The 25939-nt window shown below is 41.9% G+C and overlaps 1 protein-coding gene across 4 annotated transcripts in view; it reads right to left on the bottom strand.

Annotated features, from left to right (window-relative positions):
- The window catches only part of PRKCD (protein kinase C delta), a 57911-nt gene that overhangs the window by 14017 nt on the left and 17955 nt on the right, over window positions 1–25939 (bottom strand). For 3 of the 4 annotated variants that reach the window (XM_074283535.1, XM_074283534.1, XM_074283536.1), the window contains 6 exons: window positions 7418–7490; window positions 4101–4238; window positions 2509–2708; window positions 1447–1507; window positions 736–898; window positions 518–549 (listed from right to left, as the gene is read on the bottom strand). In XM_074283535.1, coding sequence (XP_074139636.1) covers window positions 518–549; window positions 736–898; window positions 1447–1507; window positions 2509–2708; window positions 4101–4215 — 571 coding nt within the window. In that variant the 5' untranslated portion in view covers window positions 4216–4238; window positions 7418–7490. The remainder of the gene's footprint in view (window positions 1–517; window positions 550–735; window positions 899–1446; window positions 1508–2508; window positions 2709–4100; window positions 4239–7417; window positions 7491–25939) is intronic. The other variant, XM_074283537.1, reaches the window with a different exon arrangement.

The following is a 25939-nucleotide window of genomic DNA, read 5'->3' as shown; positions in this document are numbered from 1 at the left end:
CAGGGGGCAGAGACTGTGAGCAGGCGCCCAACACTGCCAGCCCCCAGGCACAAAGCTTCCCCTTCTCCTGGCCTCCCCAGTGGCCTCCCACACCATCAGGGAGGCATCTGGCCCAAAGGACTGATTCTTTTCCCCTCCCCACTCTTGCCTGCCCGGTTACCATGAAACCCTGAGGGACGGGGAGAAGTGGAAGGGAAGAAGAAATAATGACTGGGGTAGGGGGGGACACAAAGGGGACGAGGAGGCCATGGAGGGGAGAGAGGAACACGGTGGATGGAAAACCCAATCTAGGAGTAGCGAGAATGAGATCCTGAGAAGGTGCTAGGGAACCACAGGAAGGAGTTTTGGGGGAGTACAGAACTGGGCTCTCTGGGGGACTGGTACCCCGGGGGAAGGGTACTACCGAAGGGCACGGCACAGAAGCACCTTATCCTTTCTCCATAGCTCACACATTCCCACATGGACAAACAGACACACAAACACTGACACACATCCACGTACTCGTGCTCATACTTACGTCTGCATTTGTAGCCTTGCTTGTTAAGACCCCTGAAAAACCAGACCAGAGAGGCCAGGTGAGGGATGACTTTTGCTACCTCCCCTAGGAGTCTAGCCTCTGTCCTAATCCCTCCTCCCAGTTCCTTGGACTTCTCTCGTCAGCTCCTGCCCTTCCTCCCCAACTCATCCCCTCACCAAGACTCCCCCATCCCCCGGGAACCTTCCCTGCCAACTCACCAAACAAAGTCCTTGCAGACCGAGCAAAAGGTGGGTTGGCCAAAGAAGGTGGCAATGAACTCGTGGTTCTTGATATAATGGATCTTGGCCTGCTTGATGGCCCCCCGCCGGTTCATGGTGGGGAATTTGCTCTCGTCCTCCATCCTCAAGGACTGCTTGCAATCTGGGGGGAAGGGGAACCAGAAAGGTCATTCTCCCTTAGCTGGGAGATTCCAGAGTCATTAAATTATAGCAGAGCCTGGACAGGCCCTCCGAGCATTTCTCCTTAAATTTCATTTGAAGGAGAAGGTCACACCATGACTGGGTGATAAGGACAGGAGGATTCGGGTTTTCTGAATAGGAAAATGAGAGACGGGAGTGGTAGAGAGAGTCAGCCTCAGAGGAGACTTCAGTGCAAAGTACTGGGGGCAGGGAAGGGTGAGGGAAGTTCACTTGGGTAATCCATAGTAGGCAATAGCAACTGGTTCCCCAAAATCTTCTGCCCCACCCCCTCTGAGCCAAACTTGAAGAGGAAACAGGGTGATCCGTCCTCCTAGAGGCTCAGGACCAGTAAGCTCAGTAAGTCTGGGTGACAACAGAGTTTGTCATTGCCCTGAGCTCCGTCTTCGACCTCTTCCTGTTGCTACAGGAGGCACGTCCACTCCCCCAAGCCACAGCACTGCCAGCAGGGCCCTGGCACACAGCGTGAGGCCCTGGTTAGCCATCCCTTACCTGTGTCCTCTAGGAAATACTGGACAGACATGAGAACCTTGGCCTGGGGCTGCAGGTCCAGCTGAGGAGACAAGCAGGAGGTGGGAGGATAAGGCGGGGTGGAGGAGTCCCCAAAGCCAGCCAGCCCGGGGCCCTCAGGCCTCCATCCCCGGCCTCTTTCTCAATCCAGACACCGCATTCTGAGTCCTACCCAATCACTGGCCACCACCCCCTCCCCCATTCCGTTCCCTCAGACTGCAGCGCCATCAAACATCTTCCCCCAGTCCAGTCTGGAGAAAAGGGTCTCGGAAGTGGAAGGCAGGGTCCCCATCCCCCAGGAGGTATTGTTACATTTAGGGAAGTGAAAGATTCTAACCCCAGCCTGGACCCAGGAACAGAATGAGAAGGAAGGGAAACTCCCCACCCCCACCACCAGCTGCTCAATGAGAGGAACAGCCCGGAGGGGAGGCAGTGGGCCCTCAGCCTGCAGAGAGAAGGCCCCCAACACACTCTGGACCAGGGACACCAGAAAGTCAGGCTCTCCTTACAGACCGACAGACTTGGCTAAGACACCTCCTCCAGGGAGCCTTCCCTTCCTGACTCTCCTGCAGGCCCCAGTCTGGACGAAGGTCCTTGGTACTCCCGCCCCAATGAGTCCTCTTTATTCTCACTCTTTGTTCTCCCCAACTATCCTCTGCTACACCCTTTCTGTCCACTATGGCAACCAGAAGTAGGTACAGAAATAGAAATACTCTTTGTATGAAGTCAGGGCTCTGCCCTCAGCTGCTGATGGGAGGAGAGGTCCTGTCTCACATCTGCCCCTTCCCCTGTCCTAGCCCGCCTGAAGCAGGTCTCACCGGGGGCAGAGCAGTGGACAGTTATAAAGGCTTTTCCTGGTGAGACATCTGTGCTTGGGGGGAGCAAAGCCCCGTGGCTCCGAGCCGTCGGCTATCACAATGTGTATGTAACACTCACACAGACACAAGGGAACACAGATCCGCAAGGACTCGCACCCCCCCCCTCACTCGTGGGCCTCCACAGGGCGCCCGATGATCCCTGACCCCAGAGGACAGAGCTCCTCACCCAGAATTCAGCTTTGCCGTTGTTCTTCTTGCATCTCTCGGCCAGCACAGACACGCCCACAGTCACCTCCGACAGGGGTTCCTCGGCCGCCTTCATCAAGACAATCTGGATGACCCGCCCCTCGTAGATGTGAGCATCAAACGTGGATGACCAGTCTGGGTACATGGTGGGCTTCTTCTGGACCAGCGTCTTCCCTCTCTCTGAGGAAGGGGGAGACACAGGGTATGGGCACATCTGCTTACACTGCTCCCTCATAAGAAGGAATCTCCCCCTCCCCCAAACTAGTTCTGGAGAATTCACTCCCCCTAATTATCTACCAGGAACAACCTGCAAACCTCATTATAGGCAAGGTCTCCAACACCGCCCAGTCCCCTTCACCAAGATCTCTATCACCACCCAGTCTCCCCCACAGCAAGGTCTCCAACACCGCCCAGTCCCCTCCACCAAGATCTCTATCACCGTCCAGTCTCCCCCACAGCAAGGTCTCCATCACCGCCCAGTCTCCCCCACAGCAAGGTCTCCAACACCGCCCAGTCCCCTCCACCAAGATCTCTATCACCGTCCAGTCTCCCCCACAGCAAGGTCTCCATCACCGCCCAGTCTCCCCCACAGCAAGGTCTCCATCACCGCCCAGTCCCCTCCACCAAGGTCTCCATCACCGCCCAGTCTCCCCCACAGCAAGGTCTCCATCACCGCCCAGTCCCCTCCACCAAGGTCTCCATCACCGCCCAGTCTCCCCCACAGCAAGGTCTCCAACACCGCCCAGTCTCCCCCACAGCAAGGTCTCCATCACCGTCCAGTCCCCTCCACCAAGATCTCTATCACCGCCCAGTCTCCCCCACAGCAAGGTCTCCAACACCGCCCAGTCCCCTCCACCAAGATCTCTATCACCGTCCAGTCTCCCCCACAACAAGGTCTCCAACACCGCCCAGTCTCCCCCACAGCAAGGTCTCCATCACTGCTCAGTCCCCTTCACCAAGGTCTCCATCACCGCCCAGTCCCCTCCACCAAGGTCTCCATCACCGCCCAGTCTCCCCCACAGTAAGGTCTCCAACACCGCCCAGTCTCCCCCACAGCAAGGTCTCCAACACCACCCAGTCCCCTCCACCAAGATCTCTATCACCGTCCAGTCTCCCCCACAGCAAGGTCTCCATCACCGCCCAGTCTCCCCCACAGTAAGGTCTCCATCACCGCCCAGTCTCCCCCACAGTAAGGTCTCCATCACCGCCCAGTCTCCCCCACAGTAAGGTTTCCAACACCACCCAGTCCTCCCCTGGAAGCTACAGGATCCGAGGGATGCTCTGCTCTCCCCCTCAGTTCAGCTAAGCAGCAGTCATGCCGCAGCCAGCACAGGGGACAAGAGAAGGAGCCGGTCTGTGAAGGTCAGTGTCTTCTCTCCTGCAGGTTCGCCAGCCCTGACCTGCCTCTTCCTTCCACCCCACCTGTCCCCTGGACCTGGGAATGCTGGGGCTGGAGGGCTGGCCCCGGGGCCCTCTCTATCCCCTTCCAACTGCAGGATCCCACACTTGTGGGGGCCCAGAACCGAATCCTTCTCCTGTAGCTGAGGTGCTCCTGCTCAGGCTCCCTCTCACCTGTGGTCAGTGATTCCTTCATCTTGACAGCGCAGAACGGTTGGCAGTTTTCCTCAGGAGACTGCAGGGATCCGAGCTCATAGGAGTTGAAGGAGATGCGCAGGAATGGGGCCATGGCTGATCACACCGGTCACACACCTGTTAGAGAAAGAGTAAGGTTGGCCGACAGGGACAGGAAAAGAAACAATGTGTATTTATGGCTGAGAATAAAGATGAAAGGAAACGTGTGTGGTGTAATGGAAAGAGCCTTAAATCTGAAGCTTTGGGTCCTAATTCTGGCTCTGACACTAACCGGCTGTGGGACTTAGGGGAAATCACCACAGAAACAATCATCTTACAAAAGATATCTTGGGTACTGTTTTGTTTAATCTCTCCCTTTTTTTAGAAATGAGGAAATTAAAGCCCAAAGCAAGTGATGAAAATCAAAGCAGAGAGAAGATTTGAACCCAGGTCCTCTGACTCAAGTTCACTTCTATTTCCACAAGGCCATATTGCCTCCCAAATGTAAATTGTCTCTCGGGAGGCTCTCTAGCTCTGAGATGAAGAATTCAAAGACCAAAATCAGCCACAGCAGAGCAGGTAGAGCTCTAGATTTGGGGTCAGGAGCCCCAGTTTAGGCCCTGACTAGCTGTGCGATCATAAGCAACAAGCAACTTCTCCAAGTTTCATTTTCTTCATATCTAAAACAATACTTGTACTGCCTAATTCCTTTTTTTTTTTTTTTTTTAACATTCTATGGTTATTTTATTTTAATTTTCTTAATAGTATTTTATTTTGCCCAAAACATGCAAAGATAGTTGTACTGCTTAATTTCTAGAGCTGCTGTGGAGAAAGCATTCTTTAAAGCTTTAAAGAACTCTGTAACCAGGTGAACATTATACAGCAATAAGATTATGTGATGATCAGTTAGGATAGACTTGGCTCTTCTCAGCAATGCAGTGATCTAAGACAATTCCAACAGACTTTGGATGGAAAATGCCATCTGTATCCAGAGAGGAAGCTGTAGAAACTGAATGCAGATTGAACCATACTATTTTCACCTTTTCATTTGCTTTCTGTTTCTCATGGTTTTTCCCTTTTATTTTGATTTTTCTTTCACAACATGACTAATATGGAAATATGTTTAAAATGATTGTATATGTGTAACCTATTTCAGATAGGAAGAAGGGAAAAAAATTGGGAACTCAAAAACTTACCAAAATAAATGTTGAAAACTATCTTTATGTATAATTAGAAAAATAAAATACTACTGAAACTTTTTAAAAGGAATTCTACAAATGTAAGTAATTACTATCACTATTATTATTATCAATACAATCTCACTGAGTCAGGAAAGGGTGAAGAGGTTGGCAATGGCAGGAGCTTGAGATGGGGGTGGGAAGCAATTGGTGGAGGAGAAGAGAGGAGCTGGTCCAAAGCCATTGCCAGGGAGACAGACAACTGCATGGCCTACAGAGTACTCAGAATGCTGGGACAGCTCCTTAAAATGAGACAACTCAAAGCTGTAAATGCAAGCCTTTCCCTCTGAGATCAGGAGATGGCCATGGAGAAGGTCTGATTTTTCCTGTCTTCTCTCATATCTGTGTCACTTTGAACAAGTCTCTGCCTGTATTTCTTCATCTGTAAAATAAAGGGAGCAGGCTAAATGATTTCTTACATTCTCTTATGGTTCTAAATCTTGGATCCCATGATCCTATGGAAAACCCAATACCCATGAGAAAGATTAAGCAAGTTTTGGAGAGGACTTTTAGCTAGGAAACTCAGAGTAAGTTATGCAATGGCTTCAGGGCAGAGGATGGGAATCTTATTTTCCTTAGCTGGTGTAGCAGAGATCAGGTTGACTTCCCCATCTGGGAGACAAAAATAATAGTAAGGATCCAGGACACATTCATCCATCATCACTCAGTGTTTCCTAAAGTCCTCTCATGTCCACAGCATGCATATCAATGAGATTGGTCTAGATGATTTATAACAGCTTTTCTACTCAAAATTTTTATAACCGCTCCATGACAGAAGGAAGCAGAGATAACTGTCTCCATTTTACAGAATAAAAGCTCAGAGAAAGTCACACAGCAAATTAGTCATAGATAGGGCTAGGACTAGAACCTAGAGTTTAGAAAGTCCTTTCCTATTTAAGCTGCTTACAATCCTTTCCCTTCACTACCACTGCCAAGTCATGTTATATAATCCCTTGTCCCTTAGAGATTTACAGAGTTCAAGTATAAATAGAGGCAGGGGAAGGGAATAAGCACCTATATAACACCTATTATGTGCCAGGGATGCTAAGCATTCGTTTATTTTTAAAATTATATTCTTATTTGATACTCATGACAACTTCATTGGTAGGATCACACTTTCTGAGAACAGATTTTAAGTAGATCATTCTTAATTCAAGCCCAGCATTTTACCCATTGAGCCACTTTGTTGGCTAGCTGATGAATTAGGTAACTTAGTGAATAATGGGTGAGTTTGAGATTCCTGCTTCTAGAATCGTTGACTTCAGCCTTGGATATATGGGTGTAAGGATGGAAGAAGAATGGGTTTGGAACTGGTTCAAAGTAACTTTGTGTGTCTGTAAAGAGACTCCTGAGTTGGCAACAAACTCAATAAGGAGGACCAAGGGCTCTTACCCCAAGAAAGAAAAAAGTCAAAAGCTCCACTGATCAAGATTTAGAACTCAGGAAAGCAATGGAAACATAGCCTTGTTCCTTTTAGGACAAGGGACCTTAAACCTTTTTGTGTCATGGACCCCTTTGGCAGTCTAACAAAGTCCATAGACCCCCCCCCCCCATCTCAGAATAATGCTTTATAAATAATTGAAGGAAACACTTAATTTCAGTCAGAGTTTAGGAAAAATAAAGATATAATTTTTTTCCTATACAAATCATAGACCTCTTGAAATCTATGCATGGATCCTAGTTTAAGAACTTTCCCTTTGGATATTTCTCCTTGGGGGTAGCAACCAGATTTGGAACACCTTCAATTCTCTTCCCTGACTGGGGCAATTGTGGGAGAAAGGATTTAGAAGCCAGAGGGCTGGGAAATCAGAAGTTTGGAAAGGGTGAGGAAAGGAGTTTGAGGATCTTGGAGAGGGGGGAACCTAGAGACTCATAACGGTCTGGGGACTGTAAAGGGCCAGGGTGGACTCCAGGGACATCATGATTCGGAGTCCAGTTAGAGGTTATCTGGGGGAATAAAGTATGAGACTCGGGAGGCTGAGATTGGGGTTAAAGAGGTATGATGACATTGATGGATAGGCTGGGAAGTTAATGGATCAATCTAGTCAGGGACAGGTTGTGGAGACTGATGTTCCTTACCTACTTGGTGACAAAAATGGGGTTGCTAATCTTGAAGTGAGATCATGGACCAGCAATACAAGGGCCCCCAATCCTGGAAGAAAAAAACAAGCAAGACATGAAGAACAGTGCTGATGTGATGTGAGGGCTGGAGGAAGAGACTATAATCAGTCCTTGATGGTTTTTCTTTCTGGACTGGTTTCCTTGTCTCTCTTCCCTCTACCTAATTTAACTGGCAACAGCCCTCCATTCACCCTGTAACCCACTTGTCTTCAGGGAAAACTAATCATTTCAATTAAATTTTGCTTAGGATATTAATTTCAAAACTCAATATATGGATTGTTTGCTGTCTAAAAGAGGGGGGTGGGAGGAAGGCAGGGAGAAAAAATAGGAACACAAGGTTTTGTAAGGGTGAATGTTGAAGAAAACTATCTTTGCATATATTTTGAAAATAAAAAAGCTATAATTTAAAAATAACCCAAAATATAAAGCTTTTTGGCTTATCCAGGCTACTTTCCCCCATACATAATAGAGTTAGGATCAGGTTGCAGATACTCAGGAGAGCCTTGAAGAAAATGCTTCCAGGAGCAGTAACTTCATCAGTGTGGGCATTCCCTCCAACTAATCTAATGCCAGCCTCTTCACAGTTCAACAGGCAATTTTACAAGCTGCCCCGGTCAAAAAATCTTCCTTCCTTGGTGCCTCTTTGCACTTAGTGAGGCTCACAAACAGTCCTTCTCTGGGCCAATTCCCAGAGCTTTTCCAGTTTGGTAGGATCCGTCAGGGCTTGCTCTCTGCTGACATAGCCTTTGAGAAGCCAGGGTCACGTCAAGGCCACGCAGATACATCTGAAGAAGACCTCAGTAAAGCCCAAAGGGGAAAAGAAATTTTATGAGAGCAGCCTGAAAGATAGAGATAGGGGGGAAGGATAAAGGGAGTCCCCTCCACCATACCACCTTCGACTGGGGTCCCCAAGCTGACAGTATGAATATAAACTTACAGTCTTTTCAGCTTTGGTAGGTAGACCCAGAGCCCCCTTCCCTCATTTCCTCTCCCTCCCATTGTTTCCCTGAGTCACGGCCCAGTAACTCCAGGGCACTGCCTAGTCACCTCCAAGGACAAAGCAGTTTAGTTTGCTATAGTATTAATCAAATAATTCTAGAGCTAGGAAAATCAAGCCCCATGTTTACCAAATGTGCCCGGCCACAGAAGGCAAAGGAACAGAAAATATATTAATAAAATATGGGGATATTAGATTTTGGAGGAGGAGTTCCCCAAAATGGAGGAAATGAAGTCTATTTTCAGAACAAAACAAAAACAAACAAACAAAACTATTTGTAATAACTATCTTCAATAGATAATTTGAAACCCCACTATGATAACCTCATTATGAAATGACAGGAGATAACTAGGATTTATATAGCTTCTAACTTAGCCCTTCTTAAGGGCTAAGCTCTTTACAAATATTATCTCTTTGATTGACTTTGACAATAATCTAGGAGGATGATGGTATTCTGATCCTCACTTTACATTTGAGGAAACTGATATTAAGCGACTTGTATAGAGTAATAGAACTTGCAAGTATCTGAGGCTTGAAACTCGGGTTTTCCTAACTCCAGATCCAGGCTTCTATCCACTGGGCCATTTCACTGTCTCTAATTCTCCTATACTCACTAGAAATGAAACAGAAGTGCTAAGGAAGTTCTCTCTGAATGGAAGGAGGAACCTCCAGTTCTCCTCAAGGAAGTGAGCTTTACTCATTTCATTGGGTATCCAAGGAAAAAGAAAACAACTTTATGGAACAGTACTAGACCCTCTCTCCTCATTATGTTTGTTGTTATTGTTGTTATTCAGTCCTTCCAGCCATGTCCAGCTCTTTGTGACCCCACTTGGGGTTTTCTTGGCAAAGATAATGGGACAATACTTTTATTATGATAACTTCTCTTCCATAAACTACTGACAAATCTTTTTCTTCTTTTTTTTTTTTTTTTTCCCCCTTCTTGTTCTTTGCTCATCTATGGTCATATGAGCTAATGCTCAAGACCACTGAGGTTTAAGCCACATTCGATTTTACAGAGTATTTCAATTGTAACTGACAAGATGGCTAATATAGATAGATATTAGATAACTGGTACAACATGATGTAACTGTTCTTCGTAGAATCACTGATTCTGTGCTGGGGAGGATCTTAAAGGTCATCTAAGCCACACCCCTTATTTTATAGATGAGAAAAAATGATTATATCATAACAGACAGGAAATAGCTACTTGCTGATAACTGCAGTTATTTCAGAATCAGTAGTCTATGTGCAGTCACACTATTAATTTGTTAGCAAAGGCAGAAATTAATATCAAATTAAAAGAAAGACTAAAGATGGGAAAATATTATTTGCAATTATAACTTCACCCTAATCTGTCTGGACAAACTGCTGCTGATTCCTCTGAAAAATAGGAAATGGAGAAAAATAAAGATATTGACTGATTATTACCATAAACATGGTTAAAAGAGTTACAAGAAGGATCCTAAAGAACCTGGAGATAACCATCAAATAAAAATACTGCTAAAAGGAAGGGGGGAGGGGTAGCTGCCAAGGTCACCCTGCTTTGGAGTGCATATTCATTTACAACACCTTACACAAAAGGATGATAATATTATAAGAGATATTGTCTCATAAGACATCTGAAATCAGAAGATATAATTATCCTGCAGAAAAGCTAATATGAGACCCAATGAAAGGTTATTCCAAGAAATTTTATAGATGAAACTGAAAAGATAACAAATATAAGTGAAACAGAACGGACCCATCAATATTTACCTAGAAATCTCATCAATGACTCACCTTATCTGTAGTTAAACATCTCAGTCCCTGGTATGCTACAATGAAGAAGCAGAAATGGCATTCAAGAACATGAAATCAGGAAAAATGGCCAGACCTGACCAAAGTATAGAGAGAGGAGACATGATAGTCTTAAAGGCATCCAGAAATAGGTTTTTTAAATGTCTACAAGAGGGAAAGACCACAATAAGAAAGAAAAATTGCAGATAGTAATACACCTCCTCCCCCCAAAGCTACTTCTCACTAAGTATTGATAGTACATGTCGACTTTTCACATTTCTATAAAATCTTTATTAGTGTGGTCAAAGTATCAAGAGCATCCTTAATGGAAATATGAGAAGGGAACAGGGCCTGCTTTTATAGACCATTCTCTCCAGCAGACAACATAGTCATCTAAGTGACTAAGAAGCCCAGAGAATACAAGGGCTCACTGTTTTATTGTGGTTGGTTGCAACAATATTGTTGGTTGTTTACAAAGAAGCATTTGACTCAGTAGAGCAAAACAGTCTTAAAGGGTCTCCTTCAAAAAGATGTCCCTCACACGTAGATTGAGGTCATTGAAGTTTCCTTGATAGAAGCAACTAGAGAAAGTTTCGTTCAACAATCCTTTGAGGATCAATAATGACCATAAAAGAAACAGGAAAAGCACATACATAATGACTAAGACAATGTAAACAGAAAGTACAAAAATATTAAACTGAACACTGTTTATTATGACTAAATATGGCTCAGAGGAGACTAAAGAAAAAGCATCTTTGAAGAAAAAGTTGCCTCTGGGTATGAAATCTTCAGCACATACAGTCAGACATAGCTGATGTTTTGCTGAACTGCCTTTTATCTTTCTTAAACAAATGCTTGTTCTAAGGGATGGCTCTTGGAGAGTGGAGAGAGAGAGAATACATTTGAGAATGAAGGTGATATAAAAATGAAAAATGTCAGTGAGAAATAGATTTTTTAAAACAACAAGCATAAAACAGAGACACTTTAGAGTTCTTCAGAGATGTTATCAGGATTATGAAGGATATCTTCTACAAAATACATGCAGAAAATTGACTTATTCCTTATAGAGAGAAAGGTTTTCTAGAATCTCTTTTGAGTACCATTGTTCTAACTTCATTGAGCCCCAGGAAGCTATAAGCCTTCATCAATGGCATTTTTGGCCACTCAAAACGCATCTACCTACTGGCAAATTGCAAATTTCCAAAAACTGCTGGGCTTGAAATCAGAAAGACATGTATTCAAATCATGCTTCAGACGCTTTCTAACTGGGTGGTCTTAGGCAAGGCATTTAACCTTGGCTGCCTGATTTTCCTTAATTGTAAAATGAGAATAAAAATAGCAATTATCTTCCAAGTTTGTTGTGATATAATATTGATTGTAAGCTCCTTAAAAGCAGGAACTATCCTTGGCCTTTCTCTTATTCCCAGAATGTAGCACAGTTGCTGGAATATGATAGGTGCTTAATAAAAGTTTACTGACTTGATTGAAATTCACATAGGAAAAATCAAGTGGATGATAAGCATATGGCAGTCCAATGAATTAGAGCATTGGTACATATATCTTAGACATGTACTGCAATCAAGTAGGCCCAAAACTGAATGTGAAGAGGACATTAAGCTGAACTGAACTTGAAGAAATATACAGAGAATAGGGAAGAGAATGAGCATTTAGGTGCCAGACATAATATTAAGTGCAATTCAAATGTCTTACAACCACCTTGTGAGGTAGATATTATTATTATTCCCATTTTACAGATGAGGAAACTGAGGTAGGCAGTAGTTACCTGACTTGTTCAGGTTTATATAGTTAGTTGATATCCGAGACCAGATTTGAACTCAGATCTTCTCAACTCTGGGCCCAATATTCTATCCAATGTACCACCTAGCTGCCATATGCAATGCTTTCAATCTGCTCTTTACCAACAAAATACATTTTTAAAAACATTAATATTCTCCTCATGAAGCCATATGGCTGCAAAGCAGGAACATCATAATCACAGAAGAATAAAATTTCATTCACAGGAAAAACTGTGCTGAAGCCTATTATCAAGGTTGATTTGCATTTGTGGAGTGATATTAAAAGATATCAAAAGTATTTACATATACATATATAAACATGCAAATATATATATATATCATGTTCACACATACATATATAGGAGTAACTAGGAGGTACAGTGAATAGAATGGCAGCCCTGGAATAAGAGGGACCTGAGCTCAAATGAGACTTCAAGCTCTTACTGGGTGTATGACTTTGGGTAAGTCACTTAATCCAGTTTGCCTCAGTTTCCTCATCTGTAAAATGAGCTAGAAAAAGAAATATTAAACTACTCTAGAATCTTTACAAAGAAAATTCCAAATGGGATCACAGAGAGCCAAATACTCCTGAAACCACTTAACAACAAAATAGCAACATTCCCACAGACACACGTGATAGGTAAGAGATGGTGAGCCAGTCGTGGAACAAGAATAAGCAACAACAAATAGCGCAAGTGTTTCACAGGTAGCCATACACATTACATTCACCAGAGGAAGGTTTCCAGCATCTTGAGTAGGGTAGGTCCTTTTTATGGAGGATTTATAGTAAGGCATGGACAAAAAGAGCACAGGATGAGAACAGGCAGAAGCTTTATGATTTGTCCCAGTATTAGACTGATTTCATTTACATATCAACCCATATCATTTCACAATTTAATACTTTAGAAAAATCTCATGAGCACAGATACTTTTCTGTGGAATCTCTGCTCCTATCTTGTCCAATATGAGGGTTCTGAAGTAACATCTAATTGCCTTTTTCTATAACTCTTCATCTTTAGCTCACATTGAGGTTCAAAGAGCAGGCTACTCAGCAAGTCAAGGACAGAAACAAGTCTAAAGTTCAAACTTTAATTTGGGAATGAATGCATCCATTTTAGTGAGAAGAAAATAGGCTAAGAGATTAAGGGAAGACAGCAGGTCAAAGCCAGGGTTTGAATTTTGACTTTCCAAACCTGTGTCTAGGTTCACCCTTAGGAGCACTTCTGCATGGGAAAGACAGATGGAGTTCAGTGGCTAGCTTTTTAGGAACCCCCCTTCTCTTCTCCCTATCCTGGTCTGTACTAAGGTCTGTTACGTGGCTTAGGAAAGTACACATTGTTTACCTCATATTTCCCAGTTACAGTCTCTACCCATTTACACAACTAGACCAGGGTCTCTAACTTTTGGTGAGACACTGGCCTTGTAAAGTGGTAATAACGTCCACTGGTCCTGCTAATTTCTCAGATGAGAGAAATGGTAAGCAAGCCCTCTAAAAATCCTAAGGTGGATACAGATACAATTATTTCTTATAGGAAATAGGACAGGTTAGCTCTTTGTGCTCAGAAAGAAGCATCTTTAAAAGTATTCTGGTGCTTATGAAACATTCTGGGTCTGAGGCAATCAGTATTCAAAAGCCAGCTAGGATGATGTATGGTACAGTAGAAAGATACAGGCTCTGTAATCAGGGAACATGTGTTCAAATCCCACCTCTGAGTGACCTCCAGAGACTTGTTTTCTCATCAAAAAAATGAGGGGATGATATTAAATATGAGGTTGTTTCCTTTTCTATAGCTCTTATATAAAGGGATCAGGTTTTTTTTAGTCATATAACTTTCACCCTGATCCCTAAACCCCAATTGCTAGGTTTCCAGATCTTTCTGACCCTTGAACAAGCTTTAGCTCACTGGCCTATATGCCCTTTGACTTGACTGTCCCAGAGTCTTAGTGAAAGGAATCTAGCACCCACTTTCTACTTCTTCAACAACCTAAGATTGCAGTTCTGCTTTTATTCGGAGGGGAAAGGCAATCTATAGAATGGGGGAAGCTCCTAAAATGTGCATAATAATAACAATCCTCTCCTTGCCTTCCCCATCCTTCTTAGATACCCTAAGCTTTCTATGCTGATCCTTCCAAAGTTTCTCTAATCAAATCTGACCTAGAACCCTTAAATAACAACTTCATTTCTCAATTCATTAACAACCCTATCTATGTGGGAACTTAAATGCCAGGCCAATGGACTCCACCCAGATTACTAAGTTATCTCTTAACTAAATAACTGTCCGCCTCCATTTCTATCCCTTTCTCACAGAGCCAACAAAGAAAGCAAAAAGACAGAAGGTTCCCCTTACTTCAGAAATCAGAATAATTTAGGCCCCACTCAGTTTTCACCCCAAAGTCCATCACCAATAGCCCTTTCTTTATAATTCTGGTTTTAATGACTAAAGGCCAGAAAGTCCTGAATCTCTGCAGAAGATCAAGCTCAGAAACTCTTCCTCTGTCTTTTTTTTCTGGTGTGTGTCTATCTTACTTTATTTTTCTCTATCACTCTCTCTTGTCCTGTCTCTGTGTGCCTATCAAGTTCTATGATCCTATCTCAGCCTCTGCATATGACTTTCTGGCCATGTTCTTCCATGTCAGGCTCTATTGTCCCTTTCTATGAGATTCTCAATGTCCTGTTCTATTTGTCTTCATTTCTCTTAGACTTTCTTCTCCTTTTCCTCTGCTTTTGTTTCTCTGCCTCTGACTATGGCTCTCTGTGTCTGTCTCTCTTTGCTAGTCTATTGGGAAGAGGAGAAGCAACCTAGATTTTTCTCCCGGCAGGCAGAAAACAATTCCTTGGAAAGGATGTGTTCTCCTGACAGTCCAATCGAGGGTCTCATAAGGAGCCACCCACTCTCTTCAGCTCCTTGGGGACCTTGCCCAGAAAATGTATGAACCCTCCCCTAAAAGGCCCTAGATTGTAGGGACAGAGACAAATAGGCAGAGAGAACAGAACACAGATACATAAATACAAGAGGCCAGAGAAATTTAGAAATGGAAAAGAAACAAAGATAAAAGAAATGCATGGAGATAGCAAGAGATCCAAAGGAATGATAGAAACAGATGTCCTTGTCATAGGTCAAGGTTACCTTGACAGCAACAGCAAAAAAGGTAAAAATACTATGCTTTAAATCTAATGCACTTATGCCATCCATAACCAGAGAAAAAACTATAAAGACTGATTGTGGTTCAAAGCATAGTATTTTCACCTTTGTTATTGTTGTTTGTTTGCTTGGTTGTTTTTTTTCTCCTTTCTCATGGTTTTTTTCCCCCTTTTTATCTGATTTTTTTTTTGCACAGCCTGATGAATATGTAAATGTGTTTAGAAGAATTGCATATGTCTAATCTATAACAGATTGCTTGCTGTCTTGGGGAGGGGGTAGAAAGGAGAAAGGGAGAAAAATTTGGAACATAAGGTTTCCCAAAAATGAATGTCAAAAACTATCTTTGCATGTATTTAGAAAAATATGATTAAAATTAAAAAAAAAATTATGCTTTGATTCACATTTAGTCTCCATACTTCTCCCTGTGGATGTGGATGGCATTTTCCATCCCAAATCTATTGAAATTGAAAGGCCTGACTTTTTAATATCAATATTTGTATAGGGGCAGCTAGGTGGCGCAGTGGATAGAGCACTAGCCTTGAATTCAGGAGGACCAGAGTTCAAATCTGATCTCAGACACTTAACACTTCCTAGCTGTGTGACCCTGGGCAAGTCACTTAACCCCAGCCTAAAAAAAAAGAAAAGAAAAGAAAAGAAAAAAAAGAAAAAAAAAAAGAAAAATATTTGTATAGTGAGGGTTTAGGCAACTAGGTGGAGCAGTGGATAAAATGCTGGCCTCAGAGTTGGGAAGAGCTGAATTCAAAGCCATACTCTAGATATCTACTAGCTTTGTGACCCTGTATAATTCACTTAACCCCTGTTTGCCTGAGTTTCCTCCTTATAAAATGAGTGGTATTATGAGATTCAAATAAGATAATAGTTACAAAGTGTTTGACACAGTGGTATATATACCATAATAAATGGTATATATTAATGTCAATTATTATTATTAATTGTTCTGAGTCATGAAATATTCCCAAAGGATTAAAACTTTGAACTGCTCAAAGTACAATGGAATGGTACGTGGCCGGCATGAGCAAACAGATAACCAATGGATATGTGCTTTATTAGTATTCATCCAACGTCAAGAGATCTAGAGGAAAGTGCCCAGTCATCAAATGGAGTTCCTATGGAGGATTTCTGAAGGGACATGAAGAAGAGTCCCATAAGAGATGGTATAAATGATATATAATCTCTCCAATTGGAAGGAGTACCATCCTGACAACATGACAAGTCTACAAAAATATCAAAGTACCCTCAGAGATGAGCACAATGCTCTGCATATAGTTTAGTGTTTAATAAACACTTATTGACTTTTCTTTTGTCATCCTAAAGAACGCAAAGAAAACAAAGTAGATGCCCATCAAATGGGGAACAATTGAACACATTGTAATAGGTGAATGTAGTAGAAGGCACTATAGTAGTATAGAGAATATAGTATAAACACTTAAAAAAAGGACAAAGATGATGAAAATAGAGAAGTCTGATCTGATGCAAAATAAAATAAACTGGGCCAGGAGGAAAATGTACATAATGGCTTGTTATTCAGTCAAGTACAACTCTTTGTGACCCCACGAACCACATTATCCATGAGTTTTTCTTGACAAACATACTGGAGTGGTTTGCCATTTCCTTCTCTGGTGAATTAAGGGAAACAGAGATTAAGTGACTTGCCCAGTTATGAATCTGAGGCTACATTTGAACTCAGGTCTAACCTGACTCCGAGAACAACTCTCAAGCTTCATGGGTGCCCCCATATTATGGCAACAACAATGTAAATAGAAAAAAAAATCAATAAAGCAATTTAAATGTAAAGTTGCAAATGGCAAAAAAAAAAAAAATCTTTTAAATAATTCCTTAAGAATAAAATGCTTTAAATCACTGTTGTTTAAAGAAATGCAAATTTAAATAATTCAGAGGTGCTACCTCACACCTATCCAATTTGCTAAAATGCTAGAAGGGATGTGGAAAAATTGGGACACTAACACACTACTGGTAAAACTGTAAACTGATACAATCATTCTAGAGACCAAGTTGAAGTACCATCTCACACCTATCCAATTGGCTAAAATGATAGAGATAGTGGTAAATGCTAGAGTAGATGTGGAAAATTTGGGATACTAACACACTGCTGGTAAAATTGTAAACTGATCCAATCATTCTGGAGACCAATTTGGAATTATGCCCAGAGTTTAAAAAACTATGTATAGCCTTTGACCTAGCAATACCATTTTTAGATTTGTTTCTAAAGAAAAAGGGGAAAAAAGAACCCATATGTTCTAAAATATCTATAGCAGTTCTCTTTGTAGTAACAAAGAATGGAAAATGAATAAATTGCCCATCAATTGTGGAATAGTTGAACGAGTTGCAGTATATGATTGTGATGAAACATTACTACTGTGTTTCTTAATAAGAAATAATGAACTGGTTGATTTTAGAAAAATGTGGAAAGACATGAAATAGTAAAAAGTAAAATGAACAGATCCAAGAAAACACTATAAACAGTAACAGAATATTGTTCAGAGAGTAATTATGAAGGACCAAAGCTATTCTGAATAATATGATCATTCAATCAACTATGAAGAATTTATGAAGGAAAAATGGTATCCACCTCTAGAGAAAGAACTGACATGTGGAAGTAGATATTGTATAGTTTCACATATCTATTCAAATGTTGTTTTTCTCTGATATAGAGTTGGGAGAAAGGAAGTTACTGAGGGAGATAATTTGTAACTTAAAATGTAACAAATAAATAAATTGAAATAAAATTGCTTGCCTTTCAAGGAGTAAGGAGAGCAGGGAAGTAGAGAATTTTGGAACCAAAATTTTTTTAAAATTGTTTAAAACATTTTTACATGTAATTGATAGTTAACAAAATAAATTTTAAAATTTATATATTCACACATATTTGCACATACCATCACGTGTGCATATATAATGCCCAGAAATGCACACATCTAGGGAGAATGTCACCTCACACAGCCAGCAAATATTTGCTCTAGTTTGGGCAGCACAATTGTGCTGGGAATGGCAAGGAGAGACGGAGAAAGAAAAGAGAAGACTCCAGAATCTCTCTCTCCCTCCTTTGGACCCTTAGGATGGAATCCAAAACCTCAGAAATCCTAGACTGCCTGGATTTTGAGTTCTTTGCAAACAATAGAGAACCATGAAAGGTGAGCTCTAGTTACTACAATTTGTTGGCATTCTCTGTTTCCTCAGCTGGAAGTCAGCTTCCCAGGCTGAGGCTGGATCTTCTGTCTTCCCAACAGGCTCTTTTAGCAAGATTGGGCATACCATATAGGAGGTGCTCAGAAAAGAGCTGATGAATGAATATGGGAGGGAGGGGCTCCTGGAAATAACAAGATCTCTCTCCCTTCCACCATGTGGACAGGACACATCAGAAAGGGAAACCTTTCCTGGCTGTTCTGCTTCATCTAGTTCCCTGCACAGAATTGCAACACCCAACCAGGCAGGCAGCCAGCTGATGGGCGGGTTGTTGAGTGGGAGCTGCCCAGTCCCAGGAGATGGAGGAAGCTGCCTGGCTGGGTGCCCCTGTCGTGGGACAGTCTTCAATCAGAAAGACCTTGGGAATTCTACAATGATGCCAAAAATGAGATAGCTGGGGGTGGAGAAGAAGGCAGGTGGAGATTGTGGTGAAGATTGACTCTCTAAGAAGTGAAACTCCATCTGGCTTTAATAATCTATAATCCACAAATCTTTCGGGAGGCTTCCTCTCCATCCCCCATGTGCCCAATCTTGAATTCCTCTATTCTACGGGAGAGATAGAGGAGACAGAGATTGACCCTTGGTGACATCCCAGTCTGGATAGGGAAAGGAACAAACATTCACTAAGTGCCTTCTAGGGCAGGGAGGCTTAATCTGGGGTTCTAATGTTTTGATAATTGTATTTCAACATAATTGGTTAGATTTATAATTTATAATCCTATGCTGTTTCATGCATTTAAAAACATGATTTTGAGAAGGATTCTATAAGCTTCAGCTGACACTGCCCAAAGGGTCCAGGATACAAAAAAAAGCTAAGAAGTCCCCATTCAGACAAAATATATGTAGTGATGGTGCAATGGATAGAATGCCATCAGGAAGACTCATCTCCCTGAGTTCAAATTTGGCATCAGACACTTAGTAGTTGTGTGACCCTTAACTCTGTTCACCTCAGTTTCCTCATCTGTAAAATGAGCTAGAGAATGACATGATAAACCACTCAAATATCTTTGCTAAAAAAAAATCCCTAAAGGATTCAGAAAGAATCAAGTGAAAAATAATTGATATGATTTCCCAGAAGAGACAGAGAGAGCTTAAGGTGGGCCTTAAAGGATAGGTATAGGTTTATCCAGGTGGAGGAGACACAAGGAACTAACTGCATAAACAAAACAGGGAAGGAGCCCAGTGAATGGGGATAGGAAGCAGTGAAGGAAGGGAAGAAGGATGAAAAGAGTACCAGTTTGTGGGAAACCTAATGATCAAGAAAAGTCTGGCTCCTGAGAGTATTCACCACATCCTGGCTACCTGAGCGGGATAAAGGGATGAGCCAGCACTGACAGCCCAGGCAAAAGGGTCAAGCAGGGCCTCCTGGACCAGCCTGGGAGCTTCTGTGATGGGCACACCCACCCCTCTTTACTCCACCCCCTAGGGGACAAAGCCCTTCTCATGATGGGAGGGAGCCCTGTGCTGGCTCCAAGTACAAAACAGCCTCTGTTAGAGAGCTACCGGAGAAAACTGGCCAGAGGCTGGGACTGCGGGATTGGAACTGCTGCTGTGGATTTCTCCCCGAGCCACACCAAGCAAGTCATGCAGATGTCAACACACAGACACACATACACACGAACACAAATAGGCACGTGTGGGCACATGTAAACAAATATACATATTCATGGATACAGTAACACACACAAACATAAATAGGCACATGTGGCAATAGATATATGTACACAAATATATACATTTATAGATAATAGTAACATATACACAAATAGACATGTGTGGAGATAGACACATGTACACAAATTTACACATTCATGGATACAGTAACACAAACATAAGTAGGCACATGTGGATTTGAATAGACACATAGATACAAATAGACACATTCATGGATATCGTAATATACATGCAAAGAGGCAAGTGCAGGGATAGACACATATGCATATTTATGGCAGCTAGGTCGCATAGTGGATAGAGTGCCAGCCCTGAAGTCAGGAGGATGTGAGTTCAAATCTGACTTTAGACACTTAGCCTATCCTAGCTGTGTGACCCTGGGCAAGTAACAAGCCCAATTGCATCAGGGGGAAAAAAAAGCAAATATACATATTTTTGGATACAGTAATCCATATGCAAATAGGCACATGTGGGGATAGATATATATACACAAATATACATATTTTTGGATACAATAATCCACATGCAAATAGGGATAGAGCATGTACCCAAATTTACACATTCATAAATATAGTAACATATACATAAGTAGGCACATGTGGGGATAGATACGTGTACACACACACACACACACACACACACATATATATATATATATATATATATATTTTTATTTTTATTTTTTCCTGGATACAGTAACACACATGCAAATAGGCACATGTGGGGATAGACACATACAAATTTACACATTTCTGGATACAGTAACATACACACAAATAGGCACATGTGGGGTTAGACACTGGATACAGTAACACACGCACACATCTACACAGAGATGGACCTCCACAGATACCCACACTCACACTTTTTGGCCTACAGATTCCTTTTCAGAGCCAACAGGGGGAAAGAATTAGAAAGGAGAGCAGCCCACCAAGAGCAGTCACTGCCCATGCTGGCAGCTGCTCCCTCCCCCATTGCTTTCCTCTTCTGGCTTTTAAAGCAACAACAGCTCCAGCACCTTCAAGGAAAGGGAAAATGGAAAGACTCCAGGAAATCTTCAGGCCTTAGAGTTCTCCCTGTTTATAAGCACAGCACACAGAAAGTCACAGGAGGAGAGAGAGATGGAGACACAAAGAAACAGAAAAAGAAACAAAGATGGAGAGAGCTTGAGACACGGGGAGCTAGAGGAAGATAGAGAAAATATAATATACAGAAATAAAGAGTTAAAAATGGAGAGAAACAGAGAGAAAGAAGGGCCAGCCCAGGGAGAAAGATATATAGATGGAGAAATATTTAACAAGATGGAGACATCTCTGCAGAAAGGGGCCCCCCCATTTACTCCAGGTTCTCTTCAGGAAATGTCCAAATGCATGTTTTTTGTCTTTTTTTCACATCAGCTATTTACAGAGTAAAACTGAGCCCCCATTAAGAGGGGAGAAGGGAACAAAGGAAGAAGAAAAGAGGAGTCAGAGCAGAAAAGAGAGGAGGATGGGAGGACAGAAGTAATGCCATATGGAATAAGCCCTGTCTCACAAGGCAAAGGAGTGGCCCGGATACAGCTGATATGGGGAGCTGTTCCCTTGCTCTTCTCCCTCCCCTGTCGATAGCATGGAACAAGGTCCATGTAGGGTACCTCCAGCCAGTCTGATGAGGCGAAAGCCACAATTTCCGGATTCTAGGGGAAGGGAAAGAAGATAGTTGCTTTCAACTTTCAGGACCAAGAAGGGGCCCAGCAGAGGGTGGAAGTGGGAGTAAGAAGAATCCTTGTATAGAAGGCTTAACCTCCTGTCTAGACAGAGAGAAAGAAGGGCCCACCCAGGGAGATATATACATGGAAGAGAAATATTTAACAAGATAGAGACACCTCTGCAGAAAGGGATCCCCTATTCACTCCAGGTTCTCTCCAGGAAATGTCCAAATGCATGTTTTTTTCTCATCAGCCATTTACAGAGTGAAACTGAGCCCCCATTAGGTGGGGAGAAGGGAATAATGGAGAGGAAAAGAGAGGAACTAAAGCAAAGAGGAAAGGACTCTTGTATGAGAACTTGAATTCCAGGCAGAGAGGAATAGGTATAGTGTAACACTAGCAAAAGTTAGAGGATGAAATTAGAACTCCCACTAGCCATTTCCAAGTGAGGATTTCCTGAAGGCCTATCTTCAAAAAGAGGGGAGTCATCCCCATGTTTGACATAAAACAGAAACAAAATAGAGCTGTCACACAGCTATCTTGCTACCTGAAGAACCACTTCTTCCAGGAAGTCCTCCATGGCTTTTTAAAAATAATAACCCTCATATTCTGATAATTCCTCATATAATTCATAGGAGAACTATTCCCTATTTACTCTTTGCCTTCTTGGGACCAAACTTCAATTTAAAAAAAATAATCCAGACTTTCCCTTCCCTACCCCCAAAACTTTCATCCCTCACTCCTTTTCCACAGTTAACATATACTTGTCAGAGAGCCAGGCCAAGAAATCGGATCTGGACTCACAGTATCCCCAGCCCACGGTCACTGCCCAGATCAGCTGCTTCTGTTTACCCAACATGGGCAAAGAAGTGTTCAGAATCTTCCAGAGGATGTTGTGAAATACAACCCAGACACAGCTCAATGCCATACATGCACCCAAGGTGGGCCCCCAACATCTTTGAACAGAACTTTCTTTCCTGGGTCCCCACATTTAGACACTAAGTTCTAATTCTAGTTTATTGACTTGATGTCTCCATCAGAGAACCTCCTGACCTTTCTCAGAGAGTAACCTCTAGCCTTAACACTAATCCCTAGCCCTAACCCAGGCCCAAACCTCCAACCTTTTTCTGAACAATAATGTTCAATCCCTAGCTGATCCCACATAGTATGCCAAACTAAGATCATAACCCTGGCTTACATCCAAATCTCATCCATACCCTAACTGTCAACTTCGCTGACTCAAGTATGGATCCAAACCATGAATATTCCTTGACTTTAACCTTCACCTTTCTCTCACAGACTTTTGCTGCCTCCCCTTCTACCCAAAGAGTAACATTTAGGATCAGAGATTCAGAACTGAAAGGAAACATCTAGTCAAACTCCCTCATTTTATGGACTCCATGATCCAAAAATGGGAAACACAGCTGGATTCCCTTTTCTCTGCTTTCTCCTATCTTTAGGTTATTAAGAACAATTATTCCTTCCACATTGTAGGAGATAGAGGTAAGGCACTCCCCCTCCCATATTTGGAAAATCCACATTAAGGCCCTCCTTTTGTGTCAGAGAAGAAGTCTGAATTATCATGGTATTAAAAGATAAAATATGTTCATATTATACAATAACATACATATATTTATGCATTTTAGAATTTCTGAACTTTTTCTGTGTTGTTTGCTGGTCTTTGCATATCAGCCTCTACAAAACTTCCCCAAAACTCCCATTTAATTTTTTATACTAACCCGTGATATATCGAAACCACAAAGGGGAAAGGCTCAGTGAGGAAGGATAACTGTATTTGTACAAATCTATACATCTGGCTTCAGTGCCTCAGGGTCTTGTCTCATATTACCAAATGTGATAATTCTATGTAAAGCACTTTGCAAATTAAAGTGCTATATAAATGCCAGTTCTTGTTATTATCATCATCTGCTTTTTGAATATTCCAATAGGATGGCCCACAAGCATCTAAAATTCAACATAATCAAAACAGAATTCTTTTTTCCTCCCCAAGCCACCATTTCCAAACTCCCTTCTTTCCATTAATCAAACCACCATTCTTCTAGTTTCCTCCAGGTTCTTTCTTGACTTGGACATTAGTCTTGACTCCTCATTCCATGTTTCCAATCAGCTTTCATCACTTGCTATTTCTATCTATATATCTCTTGAATCCATCTTCTTCTCTTTACTCATGCAGCCACAATCTTGTTTTAGGCCCTTGTCACCTCTTGGCTAGACTATTGCAATAATCTTTTAATTGTTGAAAATCCCTGCCTGTTGAAAATCACATCTTCCACACAAATACCAAACCAGTTTTCCTTAACTAAAGATTTGATCATGTCATTCCCCCCACTGGAGAAACTTCAGTGGCTCCCTATTGCCTCAAGGATTGAGCAGAAATTCCTGTTTCACAAGTGCCTCATCTCAACCTACCTTTCCAGCCTCATTCTGGATCACTCCCTTTCTTAAACTCCATGGTCTAGTCAAACTGGCCATCTTGCCTATCCTTACACAAAGGCTTCATCTATCATTTCTGTCACTTTTGCAACAACAATTCCCTCCTTACCTTTCCTGAGAACACACTTCCTTCTTACCTCAACTTTTTAGAATCCATTTCTTCTTTCAAGACTCGGCCTCCTTTTACATGAAGTTTTTCCTCATCTTCCCCAAGCTGCTATGTCTTCTGTGAAGGGCTGAAACTCTTGAGTCAATGTACTGGGGTCTGACAATCGAGCACTTGAGGCTAATTACTGATTGGACAATACTCTATTAGAATATGCTTGGAAAATGGCCCTTTCCACTATCTTGTGCTGGCCCAATCATTTGGTGTATACAGAGAATTGTGAAAGGGACTAGGAGGTGGAGGGAAACTAAACAGGGTCACTTCTGTGAGAGAGAAGAAGAGGTGAAGTTGCAGAGATCCTACTCGTCCACTCTCTTCACTTCAATCGCTAAAGACCTAGAATAAAGACTTTTGCTAATTCTGACTCCGGCTGATTCTAAGATATCCAGGGTGCTAGTGCATCATCACAGTCTTCCCCTGCCAACTACTCTGTATTTAACTTTATATATTCTATCATATAGATATATCATATCATATCACATATATCTATATCTATATCTATCTATCTATCTATCTATCTATAATATCTCTTCTAGTAAAGTAAAGAACAGGAATGGTTTCATTTTTGTCTTTTTATCTCCAGCTTAATACCTGGCACATAGAAGGTGCTGAATAAATCTATAGTGATTGATTAGTTGATTAAAAACAGTAAAATCTCAGTAACTGGATCCCTATTAATTTATTCTGATAGGAATGACACTATATTTGCAATGGATATATGTAACTTCAGTTTTATTCTGCAGGCAAATAAAGAATATAAACAAGGTTGTTTAGAAATTGAAAATGTTTAGGACAGCCAACTATATAAATAAGAGTTAAATTCTCAGAAGAGAATTAATTGAATGCTAATCATGTTATTCTTATTTCTTATGTAAAGAAAGTTTCTAACTTCCAGCAAACAGAAATTTTTAACACAAGGTCTCCAAATTAGTGTTTGTATTTTTTTAGTATCTTGATAACTATATGTCAACATAATTAGTTTCCTCTTTAATCTTGTATATTTTATTTTATGCATTCAAAAACCTTAACATGAGAAGTGGTCCACAAGATTCATCAGATTGTCTAAGGAATCCTTGACACAGAAAAAGGTTAAGAAATTCTGTGCTAGGCAAACTCTGGTAAGCTTCATTCAAGTCACTCTATGTATTCAAAAGTAGAAAAAGATGTATCCCCATATTCCTGAGACAAATGGTAATAATATATTGGGAAGTACTGCATTTGAATCCTGGTTATATCATGTCTTGGTTGCATGATCTTGGACAAGTCACCAAAAGTCTCTGATTCTCAGTTTATCTGTAAAATGAAGGGACTACCTAACCTCTAAATGTCCCTTGAAGTTCTAAATCTATGATCTACTAATCCCAACTACCTCACAACTCAGCTCTTTGCCCCCAGGTCTCAGCCCTGCCGTTTCCTTAAAACCTAGCAAGCAAAAGACTCCCAAAAGGCAAAGACAGGTTCCTTTAGGATCCTACAGACAGCTCAGTGGTATAGTGTCATCAGTCTGGAGTCAGGAAAACCAGAAAGTCAGGAAGTCAGATCTTACCTTAGATACTTCCTACATG

Source organism: Sminthopsis crassicaudata, chromosome 1 (assembly GCF_048593235.1).
Source record: "Sminthopsis crassicaudata isolate SCR6 chromosome 1, ASM4859323v1, whole genome shotgun sequence".
NCBI classification, from domain to species: domain Eukaryota; kingdom Metazoa; phylum Chordata; class Mammalia; order Dasyuromorphia; family Dasyuridae; genus Sminthopsis; species Sminthopsis crassicaudata.
Note: the sequence above shows the minus strand (reverse complement) of the source record. Positions and strands in the feature narration are given on the sequence as shown.